Source organism: Acipenser ruthenus, chromosome 23 (genome assembly GCF_902713425.1).
Source record: "Acipenser ruthenus chromosome 23, fAciRut3.2 maternal haplotype, whole genome shotgun sequence".
NCBI classification, from domain to species: domain Eukaryota; kingdom Metazoa; phylum Chordata; class Actinopteri; order Acipenseriformes; family Acipenseridae; genus Acipenser; species Acipenser ruthenus.
The window spans coordinates 23,866,488-23,883,608 of record NC_081211.1 but is presented as its reverse complement, the minus strand read 5'-3'; the positions used below and the strand labels follow the sequence as shown (position 1 = coordinate 23,883,608).

At 37.6% G+C, this 17,121-nt stretch overlaps 1 protein-coding gene across 4 annotated transcripts in view; it reads left to right on the top strand.

Annotated features, from left to right (window-relative positions):
• The window catches only part of LOC117412729 (transcription factor COE1-like), a 137,230-nt gene that overhangs the window by 101,401 nt on the left and 18,708 nt on the right, over positions 1–17,121 (top strand). For all 4 annotated transcript variants that reach the window (XM_058996885.1, XM_058996883.1, XM_058996884.1 and 1 more), the window contains exons 10-11: positions 2,507–2,633; positions 16,168–16,256. In XM_058996885.1, coding sequence (XP_058852868.1) covers positions 2,507–2,633; positions 16,168–16,256 — 216 coding nt within the window. The remainder of the gene's footprint in view (positions 1–2,506; positions 2,634–16,167; positions 16,257–17,121) is intronic.

Here is a 17,121-nt window from a genome sequence, read left to right as displayed (position 1 = left end):
TAATAGAAGAAGTTCCTAATGCACCCAAAATGTTCCTAAAGCTCTTTTCATTGCATGAAGAGGACTACTGACTGAATCAGAGAGTTGTGTGGGAGATGTGTCAATTGACTTAGCTTGCCTGTTATGCGAGTTCCGGCTCGGCTGCACCACCGCTGCCGATAGAAAATAGTCCCGGAACAGTGTTCCGGCACGTTCCAGCTTGACTACACCACTGATGCTGTACTAGATGGACTTGGAAGCTCTACTTATGAGGTTCTGACAACTGAAAATAACACAAAGTCTAAACGACAAGAAGAATGCATAAGTTAAGGTAACTGATGTTTCACGCCCCTACCAAGTTGCTCTTGAAAGCTAAACCCATGGTATACAAAGAGAAGGGTTTTTCTTCTGAAAATAAAGCACTGACAGCAAATGTGCTTTGAAAAAGCTAGCGCCTCACAGTCTAATGTGATACAGCCATACTGTTAAAGGTCTGCTCGGGGGCCTCCATTCTTTAAATATATTATACTTATAGCAGTAAGCTCAGCAGGAACTCAGGGAATCGTCATCCCACTACTGTATATTTTTGCAATCTGAGCATACAGCATGGCACTTCTTACTGTAAATCCAGCACTATGACTTTCCCGTCATGCTGAATATTGTATTTTCAATCTACCACTTCCCACTTCAAAGGTCCCTACTCTGTAGTACTTGCACTGTTTGCACTGTTCCCATATAAACCTCAGTGTAATTATTTGTGACCATTTGAGGGAATTTTTTTTTTTTTCAGCTATTCAGGCTGCAGCTAATAGTTTAGTGAAAAATTCTATGTGCATAGTGTAGGCTATAGAAATGTATAATTGATTGCAACTCAGATCTCAGAGAGATATACATAAGCCTATATGGTATAACATTTTTCTTAAGAAAGAAATAAACTGGTACAATAGCTGACCCTGTCATTTCTCTCTGATTATTAACAACCAATATCTGGAAATCAAATTCAAGTCTGTTCAAAATAAACATATATGCCTCATTGTTTGTGTCCAGCATCCCTTTAACTTGGCTACAGGGAGTCCACACATATGGCAACAATTTCTATCTGAACAGGACCCTTAGCTGTTCCTGTGGCCCCTGAATGGGGAGTTTGCCTCACCTCACCCTCCATCCCTTCGTTCCTCCCAGGGGCCCACCCAGCTCTGAGTGTTAACAGAAGGGAACCCGGCAGAGGCAATATCCCCAGCCTCATTGCCAACAGGGACTAGATCTGATTTCCTGATACCCATTGTTAATAATGTGAGAGAAAGGCTTTGTTAACCATATATGTATATTTCAAACACCTTAACAATAATACTATATATGCCAGGATATATATCTCCTGCAATATAAGAGTTTATGTCCTTAAAATAAATATTCAAAATAATAATAATTAAACACTTTGGCATTCAATAATCCAATCTCTCTCAGGTGACTTTTGAAATGTGTTAATTGTTGCTATTCTATATATTTTTTACCCACAGAAAATAATGTTGCTGTTTTTATATATTTAAAATGCACTTCCCAAATGTGCAGTAGAGTTTGATATTGCAATATCAAGAAATCAAGCAAACAACGCATTTGACAGCATTATTCTGTGCAGACGGTGCTGGAATGAAATAACAGAGTGGAAAGCATGTTTCCAATTAGAGCCCAGTCCTGGTGGAGGTTGCTCTTGGTGCAGGAATGTTTATCTGGCATTACAGGATGTAGAGGCGCTGATAAGGAGTGTTTTGGCTGCTCTGATATTTATCACTGGGTGTGTAGATAACAATCAGTTAGTCTAATGAACAGATCCATGCATGGCTCACTTTGCTGTGCGGTTATTTTTCTTCTGAGTCATTCTGTATTGTATTTGCTGTGTGACTACAGGTGTTCTCTCAGCCATCATAGTAAAGCAGGGGTGTGCAGTGTAGAGTCTCATACAATAAAAATGTTCATTGTAAACAGTCCAAGTAGTACTTTTAATGTTGATTTGCCTTTAGTTGCAGTGAATGAAATCACCTTGCTACAATAGTGTTATCCAGACACACACATTGTGTATAAGTTTACAAATAACATGCAGATGCATGAAATACAGCATTCTCAAATATAATGCAGGCAGTCTTATAACACTCATGCATACAGAATAACGTTAGAATAAAAGAATAACACATACTGTACAACAATTGAACCCAGGGATATTTCGCACATACACGCCAGCAAATATTCAGAGAAAAAAGAAGGAAAAGAAGCCTATTAGAGGGAACACACACATGTAATCGCTTGGAACGCTCTTGTAAATATTGTCAAGAGTTCTGCAGTGCATAATATCAAGAGAAGTGTTTTTTTTTTGTTTTTTGTTTTTTTTAGTGACTTGACAAGTTAATTCTGTTTTCTTTATGAAGCTTTTGTTTACTGAGACCTGCCGATGAAGAGCGGCTGTGATGACTGTGTTGGCAGGTTTGCGAGGCTCCTGACTGCTGTTATTGTGGCTTCTCTGTTCCTCCTCCAGCTCATCACTCCCCATGCAATTCGAGTGCAAACCCCACCGAGGCACATCCCCGGGGTGGTGGAAGTCACACTGTCCTACAAGTCCAAGCAGTTCTGCAAGGGGACCCCCGGGAGGTTCATCTACACAGGTGAGCAAACACACACACACGCGCACGCACGCACGCACCTACGCACACACACACACACACACTTCATTATATTCCAATGAAGAGATGCCAGGCTGGCTGTTGTGTCACTGCAATTAAGATTTTTAAAAAATCTGCTATGGTTCTGCCGTGCAATGCAAAACAAGTGGACTAATATGGGTGACCTGCAAGTCTGTTCAAAGTACTGCAGTGTTAGTACTGAAGTGTATGTATTTATTTATTTATTGATCTATTTATATAACCTGTATACCCTTCAGATAAAGTCATCTAGTCTCCATTGGGGTCCTGTGGAGCTCATGGCGAGTAACCTCATAATTATAAACCAGGAGAGGAAAAAGCCTGGTAGTGGAGGAATAATATACTCAAAGATATACCACTGTACTTGAGGCTCCTACTGTGGAATTCCACTCATTTCCTTTATACCAGAGGTTAACATGAAGCACAGGGTTCTCACAGGCAGTAACATCCTGTGTATTGCAAAGATAAGGGTAATACGAAATGTCTCTTTTTTATGTGGGGGGGGGGGGGTTGTAGATTTGTGAGACATGGGCTTTTGTGCCATTTAGGTTTTATCAGAAGGGACAAGGAAGATGAATAATATGCCTTTGTGAACAGAAGGATTGGTATAGAATAGCAATAATACATTACAGCTTAGAGGACGCAAACAGGACACCAGTGCTGCTGGTTAATGTAACTGCAATGTTTAAGAAAGCAGCTGTAGACTGTAGTAAAAATATTGCATACAAACAGGTCACTAGAGTGTTGGATAGTAAAATATAACAGCAACATAAGTTATACACGATTAAGCAATGGCCTATTTTTAAAATAATATTGCTAAACTGCATATCTGTACATAAAACTGATAACGGTGATCTAAAAAATAAAGTGCTGGATGCAAATCAGTTAAATGCAAGGTTGCCATAGCCGTGCTGTAATTTCAGCCACATTGTCTTAATAGCATCTGTTAGAAAGAAAGCTAAATAGGAGTAAATATTATTTCAGGATAACTGTAGCATGTGCATAATTAGAGTATCCTAACTACAAATGCAGGAGTAGGTCACATTTAAACCAGGAAAACAAGTCCAACTCCTGCAGGCCTCCAATCTTGAAGCCATTTTAAACCATTAAATCTTCAGTAAATGTTCTGCTTCTAGTCAAGACTCCCCCACCTTTCCCACACAGCGCAAACCACATACCAGTTCAAGATCAAGTCCTCTTTGCGCCTACAACTAACTTTGTTTCATCTAATTGAAAATTATAAGCATGGCCCTGGAGGAAAAATTTGTTTGTAATAAGTTTGATTCTACATAATAGAGGAAAGTGGCTCCAAACCATTTAGCAGAAGTCTCACACTGAGTGGAAGAAATCCCAGACCAATTTAAGGAGCTCTATAATGAGCCAGAGCCTTTTGCGAGCGAACACCAGAGAAATAATAGCCAGGAGATTTTGCTTGTTACTGTGTTAGCAATTGCTACATCTTACCTGGCAGTGTTAGACTTGAGGAACAAAGATGTTTAATGATAGCCGGTAAAATCGTACAGTTTCATCTGTGAAGATGGTTTACTTTCTTTGAGCCTCACGTGGATAAACAAATCACACAGTGGACACAAACAGCATAATCATTTCTGTCTAACTCAAGCTATTTTACTGAATTGATCTTGGGTGTGCGGTCTACCTTCCAAATGCATTATTGATTCAACACTGGTTTCTACACCTTCCTTGAGTAGAAACAGTCCCCCTGTCTAATTAGAAGATGTTGTTTCTGAAAATAGAACTCCCATTGTGCAGAGTGAACTGTTGTGGAGAGGGGTTCTTACATATTATGTATTGGTAGATGTGAGACTTGCTGGCCTAGCCTTGCATGTTAACCCTTTGCCAGAATTTTCTAGGAGAGAGAACACAAGACCAGCTCCTGGCAACCCAGTGCAGGAAGTGACCCGGATAGATGTTATGATACAGTTACATTCCACAGAAACATTCCAGTGTGGAAGAGGCTACTTTCACTGTGTACTGCACTGGATAAATGTGGTGTTCTGGAACATATTACAAAACCACAGAGGGCCAAAACGTTTTCTTACAGGAATTAAGTCTCATTCTGTTGGCTTAGAAACAGTGAGGGATCACTTGTTGCAAGTGTTTTTATGCTTCTGCTGTTGGAAACAGACCTTTTTTTCAATGTATTGTTTGGAGCAGTTATTTGCGGGTATAAGAGGTGGAGGAAAGGGGGGTCGGTTGGTCAGTTCTGCTAAAAGCAGTCAGGCATAGCTTCCTTTTCTGCCCCCCTCTCTAATTAGGCAACGTTTTGGTGGTCAGGTCTCATTTAGAAGAAATTATTTTGAATCATCATTCAACAAAAGATCCCTCCAGGCTACCTGGCTGTAAACGGCCTTGTCTGGCTGCTAAGTGCTTTCTGTAGCAGAGGGAGATGACCTTTGACACGCTCATTTAGCAATTTCTTCAACATGTGAGTTACGAAACTTAATCCTGGCCGTAGTTACCTCATTCAAGTCAAGGTCACGTACTCTCTTTTTATAAAACTAACTGCCAAATAAAAGGAGATTGAACAGCCAATATTTTTTTTTTTTTCGTGAATAATGAAATATCCACATCCGACACATGATTTTTTTTTTTTATTAAAGTTGCATATGTTTTAATTAAAAATATTATTAAAGCAAAGAGGAGCAGTTCATGTTTTGTCAATTAGAAATGATCAGAGTGTGTGTATTAAAAAAACAGATCCATTAACAGAAGGCATTGTAAAGAGACTGTCCTGTATGTGCAGGGAGTCTCTTCCCTTGACCTGTACGAACCCCACCAAGAGCTAATCTTGTTCTATTCTAATGCTATTATACTGTATACCATAGTATTAATGCCTTCTGATGTGGCATTCCCATAGCTATGGGAGACATGAGAAAGGTGGTATTGCATATTCATATTGCGTATTTCAAATCAGCCAGACTAGTACCCCCCCCCCTTAAAACAGCAGTACACTGGACAATATACAGTAACTCAACAAAGTAAATAGTATCAGTTTAAGGGAATTCTCATTGCAGCACACCTGGTATTGCTGGATGATATAAAAATAAAATGAAGGGCTGGGTTTGGATTTTTTGACACGCTAGCCCTAGCGCTGTGGCTGGCAGAAGCAGTCTGGTCATCTGGTTTACTGTGCAGATTTGGCTTGTTCCTCCAGCCATTTGGTGACTGTGTAGATGGACCAGTAGGAGACCATGAATTGCACAGTGCTGGTATAAACAGGTGCCAGATGGTGGCCTTTTCCAAATTAGCTTCCTGCCCCGTCATATAATGAACAGTACCACTATGCATTGTATTTTGTGATGATCTAACCGGTTGTGAAATGAGTGGTTTCATCTTGTTAGCTCACTTGGTGGGTTCGGTAGTCAGAAGAAAGTGCAGGATTGTGCACTGTAATGCAAAATATAGCAATGCTTCTCCCTGCTGGGTACAGTGACCATTGGTCTGCTGAGATTTGAACTGATGAGAGATTTCCTACTTGGTCTTCCAACCAGGTTCCATTTGGCATCTCCCAGGGTCCAGTTGCCAATGGGTACTAATCATAGACAATTTGCATAAGTCAGTGGCAGCTGGCAACGGATTTAGACATTGACAGCTGGTGAAACTAATCAGCTGCTACTGGAAACTACAATAGCAATGAAAGCTAATTAAATAAACCAAGTAGGGGCTACCAATGCTGCACTGTCCCAAACCAATCGATTCGCCTATGGGATACCTGTATCTTTTACTCACAGTAAGCCAAACTAGTTCAGATACATGTTTCTGCTATACAGTTATCAAGCTAAAAATGTTGTTTTTACCAGTACGTGATTTCAATTTGTCACCAAATTTAAATCCTCTGATATCTATATTCAGCTGTGGTGATTGGGATTAAAAAGAGTATGTATATTTATTGACACTGCACGTCAGAGTGCATATGTACATTTTTAATGAATGTTAGTGCAGTAAACAACGTGCTAAAAAATGGTTGACAAGAAGTTTTAATATGTTACATTTTTAAACATTTGTCGTACTGCATTATATTGTACTGTTGTTCTTTTCAGTTCAAGCACATAGTACAGTACACTACGCTGCTGTTGTTTTTTTCCTCCACACAGTACACAATTAAATCTGCATTTCAAACGAACCTGCTCGCAGCACAGTGCTTATACACAATTAATTATTTACATTACATAGATGCAGTACACGATCAACAGAGAAAATATCAAACGTACACAGTCTGGGGTTTGTAAATAAATTCAGAATAGGGAAGTGGTTGACGAGAGACAGGCAGGCTGTCAGGAGGAATCGAGGTGCCTCAGCGGAGCCTTCAGTCTGCCTCCCTGTGGGAGTAGCAGTGTCTGTAAACCCTTGTGCTGAGCAGCCTTGAACAAAGCCACTAGATCTGAAGAGCAGCCGAAAACAAGACCCAATTAGCAGCTATGCAAACTATGTGTGGCAATGGATCGCTGAAGTGCTGTGCGCAGACCCATTTTTATCAAATGCATTTTCACCCCATAATAATATAGAATTGATGCACATTGATCGTAAAGCTTGCAGTTTGTTGCCTGGTATCTGATTTAAATGAAAGATAGAAATTATACATGCTACATAGTAGCGTTCTATTATATTTTGTTTCCCTTTAGCTTGTGTGTGCGTGTCTGTGCGTGTGTGTGTGTGTGTGTGTGTGTGTGTGTGTGCGTGTGTGAGTGTGTGCGTGTGTGTCTGTGTTCAGAAGAAATGGTAGATCCCATATTAATTTTTGTGGTGTGAAAGTCCTAGGTCACATCCAAGATTTGACATTGACCCTAAATGTTAAAAGCAAGCTCAAAACGAGAATTTCATTCAGATTCCTTTTAAAAGGAGCGCGCCACAACTGATTAGATAGGGAGGATAATACTCTATATTTAAAAATGCATCACTCACATAAGGAAAGCATACAATGTAATGGAGAGGGGCAGCAGTTTATATGAGAAACTATAACACTTTGTAGTAAGTGTCAGTTCAGTAATTCTAATATAATTATGCAGGGGTTAGAACATAATTTCCTATTGAAAATCAATCAGTTGTCATATTAAACCCTAATCAACGTGAAGGAGAGATGCATTCTGTAAAATAGGATGAGAGTTAAGAAAAGGCTGATATGGAAGTTGAGTTTGTTTTTTTCCCTCTTTGGACACAGTTATCAGTGATGGGTAATGCACATTCAATACTTTATAAATTAGTTTGCAATTCTTCACTGCAATTTTTTTTTTTAATTCTGGGACTTCATTTTGATGTTTGGTATTACCCTTCCTGAACTGCCATCCGTATTATTTATTAGGCACTCTGTCCTGACATGTTTTACATGAACCAGAGTTATAATGCAATCTGCCAATGAAAGCCTTAAAGACCTTTGTGCTTCTAATAGATTGGAGGCCATGATGAATGGGCTTCTGTGTTCAGTAGTCAATTTACCCCTGTTCTAAATTCAACCTTCTCCTCTTAGCAATACAGTCGGCAGCCAATATTAAAATACTCTGTTGGATCAAATTATAGTTTTTTTGTTTTTTTTTCTTATGTCCATACGGTGATTAAGTATTTATGAAATATTGTTTACTCTTGAAGTGTCTGTTGCAAAGAGATTGGAAAAACCAAAGGTCTGCAACTAAATTGTACATAAAAAAGATACTGTAGCAAAAGTCAATTAAAAGGGATTTCATAATTTTAAGAACCTGCCACTCAACCAAGATGTTCATATTTTGACACATCTCTAGGCTCATGCTAAGTTCGTACATAAGAGAAAATGCAGACTATTCATGGCTCCTCTTGAATAACAGTGTGAAATGTACCTGGCATTGTAGGAATTCCCCACTTGTTAAGCAAAGTCTTGATGCAAAATGTTACAGTCCTCCCAGGCTTCCTCAGGCTTCTATTAACCTCTCACATAGGATCCTTCTTAACAAAAACTAGCACAATCAAGCCAGCCCAAATACTGTATGCAGCAACCATACATATAACCAAAAAAGAGAGGCTTAGTTGCAGTCTAATATTATTATAATGCCTTTTTATACCCTTATCTCAAATCTGTTCTAGGATTCTTTTTTTAAGGTATTGATCTTTCATTTTCATTTCACTTGCTTGCTTTTCTTATAATGTGTTTAAGAAAAAAAATGCAAAGCTAAAAAGAACATTAAAATGAAAAATCGCACTGGTTAACTTAACCAATTTGTTATATTTATGTATTTTGAGACATTTATTTTTCCTTTACAAATGGTGCTCGATTTGGCCGGTCAGATTTTCCAAATAAAAGTAATCATGGAGTTTATGGAAAATCTGATGAAAATAAGATTGTAAGGTATTGATCTCAGATGGTGGGGGTTGGAAAAAAAATAACACAACTCATCTATAATAAGGAGAAAAATGAAGCAATAATTCAAGGGTATTGAACGGCCCATGGCTGCCGGTATTGATTCAGCACTACAGTGAGATCACACCTGGGTTATACCAACAAAAAAAAAAAAGCTCACACAACATTCCTCTGCTCATTATTTCACTGATACTATCGGTTCTTTACAAAGCCCAGCAGTGCTTGTTAAACTAGGAGACTCAAAACCAATTACAAAACACACTGTTTAGCGCAGTGTCCTTAAAGCTGCATAACCACTGCCACAGATATTTCCCTGTCCCTCCACTCTCCTCCTTTAAGGAAGGCTAGTGACCCAGCTCTGTTCTCAAACTCTGATTCCCTGATCCATAAAAATTGTGATTTACTCCTGGTTGAATCGCAATTAGGTCAGGGCATAATTCAGAATATCGAAATGCCAAAAAACCCTATTAGTGTTAAGAAACAAACGCCTGTAATCCTATCCACTTAGACCTGGCATAAGGTTCTTCCAAAAAACTGTATAGTGAAAAGCCCTGCCGCCTTGTGCTTCTCCTCTTGGTCATTATTTTGAGTTATGAGCCCCAGAGGATCTTTGCTTCATGAAATTTCTATGAGCATTGATCCGTGTGATTGCACAGAATCCTTGAAATAGTTATTTCTGTAAAAATCTGCTTTATTATTGCTGGTAAGTTACATACACATTGACTTTTGCCAATAACAAATTGAAAGAAAAAAGAAATGCACCAGTTGTTTGCTGTTAATAAGACTGCAGGGTGTTTTTGTTGATTTAGAGTGAACAGTTTTCCCAGGTCTTATATTGTCCTTTATAAAAGATGTACACTGTATGGTGTGTGTTTCGTTTTTAAGGTTACTAATGAACTACATTTACTGATCATTCCTTCCAGATATTTCAATGCTGCACTTCCACCACATCACATAAAGGAATGTAAAGACATTGGAAACATTGTAAACAGTCACATACTCTCCACATTGCTCTGAAGTCCTTTGTGTTGATTAAGCTAGTAGACTTAAACTGGACATACTGCAGCTCTGAAGTTCCATATCCCTTCACAGCATTGTATCTTTTTCACAGCGTCCTAATCTCTGCAGGACGTAATCTTCAGAACCTCTTTTTCCTGCTATTTTCATCTGAAAACCATTAATGGAGGACCAGAGAGGCCCACAAACCGCAATTTTCACTTAAGTTTCCCCGATTTGAAATTCATGAGAAAAGACAACAATAAAACAGTTAAAAAAACAAATCTGGTTGGCTATAAATACCCCCCTGTGGTTTACAGTTCCACATTTGACAAGAGTCAAAGTGAAGTCGACAGGTTCGAGGCCCAGATCACCAGTTTCACTTCCCTTTTATTTGAGCCAGTTATATATAAAAAAAGAAAAAAGTAAAAAGATTAAAAATAAACTTGACAGAATAAAAACAAAATGCTTTAGTGATTTAACTTTGTTAAAAACTTTTGAGAAAATAAAAAAAACAAAATTCTGTATTTAAATTTTGTAATATATATATATATATATATATATATATATATATATATATATATATATATATATATATATATATATATGAAAAAAGACAACTTATAGATAATGCAATATTACTGTCCATAACATTTCTTTAACTTTAAGATATAGTATTTAAGGTATATCTTATCCAGTGTCTCTGAAAGGAGTGCAATACATTACCATTTGAGCTTTCACATAAAAAATCTGTCGTTTTAGTAATCAGCTCAGGCTGGCTTCAGAACTGCTATCCACACATCACACACACAAACTCACACACAATACTGTGCAGATTAGCACAGCTGACCTTTCTTTCTCAAAAGAGGCCACTACAGTACTTAAGGAATGACACCCCAGGTCACAGTTTACTTATTTATTTGAAGTTATTTATACAGCACAGTTTGCAGAATATTTATGCCTATTTTCAAAGCGATCCCCTCAAGCTGTGTTGAGTGAAGTTTGGCCAGGGCTCTGGAGTTTGTACCTCTTCTTTGATAAGTACTGTAGGATCTCTGTAAAGTAAAGCAGGTCTTAGATGTACATCTCATCACAATATGTTTACCAATCCTATGCTAATGCATCAGATAGAATAAGGACCAAGGTCCATCCACATACAGTACTACTGCATGCTTGGGTGTAACGGGCAGAGTGGTACTGTAGGATTTTCCCATTACTGTACATGCAATTTGATTGGCTTTGCTACCTAGTGAAACATAAATGTACTTCTCATATGCTCCAGTGCAGTTTTCACCACTTTCTTTCCAAATGCAACAAAAAAAATATTTGTTGCTCAACCAGATTTGGAAAAAAAGCTTTGGGGATTCTGTTTCTATTTTGTCTGGAGGTGGTCACCTTTTATTTGCACTGAGATCATCTCAGAAAACAAAAGACCGTCCTCAACTGAGGTGTTCTCTCTCTCTCTCTCTCTCTCTCTCTCTCTCTCTCTCTCTCTCTCTCTCTCTCTCTCTCTCTTCTCTCTCCCACCTCTCTCTGTCTCCCTCCCCCCCTCTCCCGCTCCTGCTCTCGTAAATATATATTATCTGCTCGGCTAGTGAAAAGATTGTGCAGAATCTAAAAATCGATAGCAATGAGGAGAGTAAACAGATCCTGACATCTAAAACTGCAGCCCTGCGTTTACACACTGACCACTGCAATCCATCTCCATATCACTACATTAACGTGTGCTTGTACAGGGCCAGCCAATCACCTGGCTCATTATTACACAGGCACTAGCTCATCAAAGCATTATAGGCCAGTGGTGTTTATGTAGTGTCCATAATTACAGGAAGCCCATTTGAATATGATATATTGTTGGCCTAAAGCTAAATCCGATCTGATTTTGATGTTTTTAAGAAAATCAGCATAAATCAGCAGCATGTCTGTTTTCCGCCAAGTTCTTTGTGAAGTGTAACAGATACATTTGGAAGAGAAATGTGGTTAATAAGTCATATAGGCAAGAAAGTATTTAGAAGAAACTATTACGTGATGCTTGTCCAGAAACTAGATTTGTTTTCAAGTAAAAACAGCATTACAACTTTCTATATGGAAACTGAAGGACTGCAGTCCTCTCCACAATTTAGTTTATAAAGGAATACAGCAAAATAAAAAGTTCTTAAAACAACAAGAAAATGCATCACTGTGAGCTACTGGAGTCAAGCGACATGCATATTTAAATACAACCAACACAAGACATACAACGGTAAGAGCAGATTGTGCTGTTACGATTGCAGCTGACAGTATTTGTCTCCCCTGCGTTTGAGTCTTCCAGTAAACCATGTCTTACTTCATGACCTTTTCATTCCTGAGTTGGCGCAACAGAAATAAGCTACAAGCTGGCGAACAGGCGAAAACGCTTGCTCGGAAAATCTGAGCATGATTGAAAACAAGATGTGTTAAATCAATGCCGTTTATCGCCTGCCTATTCCTGGCAAGCACTGCACAAGCTCATTCCCAGACAAACGAGATGATATAAGTGCAGTGTCACAGTGCTCACTGGGGTGTGAGGGCTGCGAGTCATGTAGTTATCAGGCAGCACGTTGAATCATTGTTGATGGCATTATTACAGGTGCTGTACTGCAGAACAGCAAAGCTATTGTCATAATTGACCAACACTAGTAGAAACATGGTACTGGCTCCAGGAGATTCTCAAATAACATGTAAGCAGAGCCGAGGTGCAGGTTAGAATCCTTATCTGTGAATAGAGTGATGGTTCTAGAGTAGCTGGCTGCTAAGCCCCACGGATTGCCTGCTTTTGCAGCATTTTAAAATGAATACCACTTATTTCTGAAAGGGGAAACAAAAATGATCAATAAAGTAAACAACTCTAAATGGTCGTGTAAAAGCTGTCATGCTATGAGCATAAAGTTCCTTCTAATTAGTTTTGTGAAATACATTTTGTGTGTGTGTTTATTATATTTTGAGAGAAAAAAGTGGGGGGAAAAAATGGTATTTTTTTTTTTTTTTCCTGGTGTGAAATATTATTAAACCTGTCCGAAGGTATGATAATATTCCAGGGCAGGTTTCGCAATAGCGTACAGGTACATGTGCTCATTTGTAAGCGGATACTGTGCTTGAGTGTGACTTTAATGTGGTGGGGACATACAGAACCAATCTGTTTTTAGAAACTGCTTCCCTTGGGAAGCCTGACTGGCAACAATTTACCAGACCTCATAGAGGACAGCCAATTTAGGACCATTCAGATTACTAAAAGCATTTGAGCCTCACGTGTAAGGGAATCATCCATCCATTCCTGAAGGAATGTTTTTTTTTTCTAGAAATACAGAACCAGGGATGGAAATTGCATAGCAAATTGTTATCTTCATAGTGATCATATTAAATAATTGTTAGGACGATAACATTAACGTCTGCAGATTAAAAAGGGGAAAATCCTGAAACTAGCAAAGTCATAATGTAGAAGAATGCTTTTTTTTTTTGTTTTTATTTTTTTTATAGGTCATAAAAAAGATGTAATTCTTACCAGCCACTTATGTCATTTACAAAAAAACAAATGGTCAAAAGCGCTGGATTGATTTATTAAAACACTGGGTGCAAATGAGTCTGAACCCACTATGGAAACAAAACGAAGAAAGAGAGAATGAATATTACTGCCTTCCCGGTTCCCATCGAGTGTCTCAGCACTGACACCCATATCTGCAGCTTGTTTATTTTTCTTTAAATAATAATGTTAAGACGTGCCTTATTCAATTACTTTTGCAGCACTTGAATGCCTTCCCTTCAGTATTGCATGCTGTACAACAGCCCTGAGCTGTGAGCTCCATATGAGACTTCAACAAGTTCTTTTAATTGTCGATCATTCATCTACACTTGGCAGTGAGACTCTTGGAAACAAATTCCTCTCACAGTCACATCAGACAATCTTTTGATTAACAATCAAAGCATTGTTGGCACAAAATAGATTCATTATCTTTAATTAAAGATGTACTTGCAGAGAAAAAAAAAAGAAACAGTAGGTTTTTATTTTTTATCAAACAGTTTCAGTGCACATAGAACCAGTAACTGGCACATGCTCTGGTTATTTTATATACTGCAATGAAGCAATGTTAATACAACCATGCACCATTTTGATTTATGTAAATATCTAGCCTGGTATTAATTATGTTTTGTATGTGCTGCTTACATTTTGTTATCAAGTTTCTTATATATATGGCTAATTCATTTCTAATACACTTTCAGTCTCTTAATGCATACAGACGTGTTCTTACAAAAAGCTTTTGGAAATCATTGAATTATTTCTCAAATGGAAAATAAATACGAATATATAAGTAAATAAAGTGGAAATGGATGTTAGTATTTCAGATCTATTTTGTTTAAAATTCCGTCGGCATTGTACCAGGGCATATGGGACTGATTATAAAGCAGAAGTTCAGAGATTTAATTGGGGCACATCTTAGAAGCAATGAACCTGTACATTGAAGAATGTTAGTGTTGTCTCATATACAACTTTGATGTCCTGTACTGTAATGTGTTCCCTGCACACAGCTTTGTCATCAGGAAAAGATCTACATTCTAGATCATTGTAATTCAAGCAATATTATTTTTCTGGACGTTTTCTGCAATATGGCACAAGCAGTATAAGTGAATTAACTGCATAGGAATCAACTTACTCCACACGATTGAATTTATTTTATATATATTTATTTTAAAACTAGACTACTTTTTTTATTGTAATCATAGAACTGTTCCAAAAGAGGATTTATTTAAAATACCTACAGTCGTTAATGGGGACCAAAAAAAAAAAAAAATCAGTGTTCTAGTGAGTCAATAGGGCTTTTTACAGAACTCTTTTGAACGATATACTTTGGTAAATGGATATTTGGCCATTTGACTATACTTTTCTTGCATTAAAAAGTAGGTACCTGTCACTCAATGGTTTTAAGCATGATTCTCATTTGATGAATGACTGGCAGCCTTTTAGATTTACAAAGTTGACAAGTTAAAGAGTTTATTGGTGTAATTGCAGCACTAAATTTACTGTTTCAAAGTAAATGTCCTTTCAAATCCCCAGATTATCATATCTGCATTTTATTATTATTATTATTATTATTTTACTCTTACTTTGCAAATTAGGGCAATCTACTTTCATAGGAATATGAAGGGCTTCCATTAGCAAGACCGTATATATAAATCCAAAAACTTTAGTTGCATTTTAAGATGTATAGTTAATATATATATATATATATATATATATATATATATATATATATATATATATATATATATATACTTTTTCTAACCGTTTACCATATGTTTTTCACAAGTGCTGTGAATTAAGTGGATTAAAGGTTTGTCAAAGATGTTTACAAGCTATGCAGCTAGACATCAATGCACCAAGAACATATGCTCAATTTACAATGGTGTACAGTTATTAAACGTATATGTGTATTCAACAATGTAAAAACAATTAATCAAAAGTTTGATCTCATCTATAAAAAGTACTGTCTTTGAAAATAGACATGCCTGGTGCCATTCAATAATAATAATAATAATAATAATAATAATAATAATAATAATAATAATAATAATAATAATAATAAACTACAGCTTCTATTTTTGTTTTACCTAGTTCTCTTTTTTGCTTCAATCACACATCCAGATATAACAGCACACACAAACACACCAATAGCAGAAAATATAAAACTTCTATTAAAATTCTACAGTATCTTAGTTAAAAATACATACTGTGCTGTACTGTATTAGTACATGGACATAAAAAATCTGCTATTAGTGGGTTCTACATGTACTTTATAGGTTTTTCCAATAGACCATTAGTACCCCTCTTCCCTGACTGTGGACAGCATAGGAGAAGAGTGCAGTATAATCTTCAGCATTCTAGATTCTCATAAGATGTTAGAGGCTAAGCAGAGTTGGGCCTGGACAGCACTTGGAAGAGAGACCGCTAAGGAACATCACGGTATGCAGCAGCATGTGAAGGCGTGTTGGGCTCCTGGTTCCCCAGCCCTTGCTATAGGAGGCGCTGCCCTGCACATGAAAGGTTATCTGAGGGCATCAATGATCTTGCACTAATCGAGACTAGGGGTGTTTGACACCGTCCTTCTTTTAAGCATGTGCTTCAATCTTCTTGTTTTTCTGTAGCTTTGAATGAACCAACCATTGACTACGGCTTCCAGAGGTTACAAAAGGTCATCCCTAGACATCCGGGCGACCCTGAGCGTTTACCAAAGGTCAGTACCAATCATTTTTTCCCTAATAAAGATTTGCACGAATACAGATTTATGAAATGGCTGAGCAAGCAATGGCTAGGGAATTCCTCCACTGGCCCTCTTTTTATTTCCCACTTTCATTCAAATTGGACCCATGGCAGAGTTAATGTTGTAATTGTCTGTTAAAAGTGTAAGTATGGGTGTAATTGATTTAGTCCCCAGTGTACGCGGCATATAAATGCTCTCAATTTTCTCAATTCACTAATCACTCCTGGAAAGAGTGGACTTATCTTGCTTTCATTAAGAGGATTCATATATATATATATATATATATAGACACACACACAAAGAAGAGAGAGACGGCAAACATTTGAGCACAAAAACATTCCTCTGCTTCACTGTTTAACTCAAGTTAATTTGTAAATGTTGTGAATGCAAAAATAACCAGGGGCCTTATACATACTTTATGACATCTTGTAAATCCCTTGAATTTTATGTACGGAAATTGTCAATGTCAGGTTTCCTACGGCCTGTATCATGGTCACAATTGAAGTGATATACCAGCAAAGCACATTTGTATGAAGGGCCCCTTTGCTCTTATATTTGTGAGGGTGATTCCACACCGATGACAAGCAATAGCGCGGCTTTTAAGTGAAATAATCAAAAAGTAGCGGAATAAAGGAAAGCCCTTTCTTATTGGTGCACGATGTGCTCCTTGAGCAGAAAACCACCGTATAAATTGATCCTGTGGGAGTAATAAATACACATTATTTTATCTTGTACTTCATGCCCTATACCCCAGAGCCCTGATAGAACAACAACACTTAATAGACTAAAAAGAGTAATTACGGCCATTGCTGGGTGATTTTTCAGCCCTTGCAGTCCT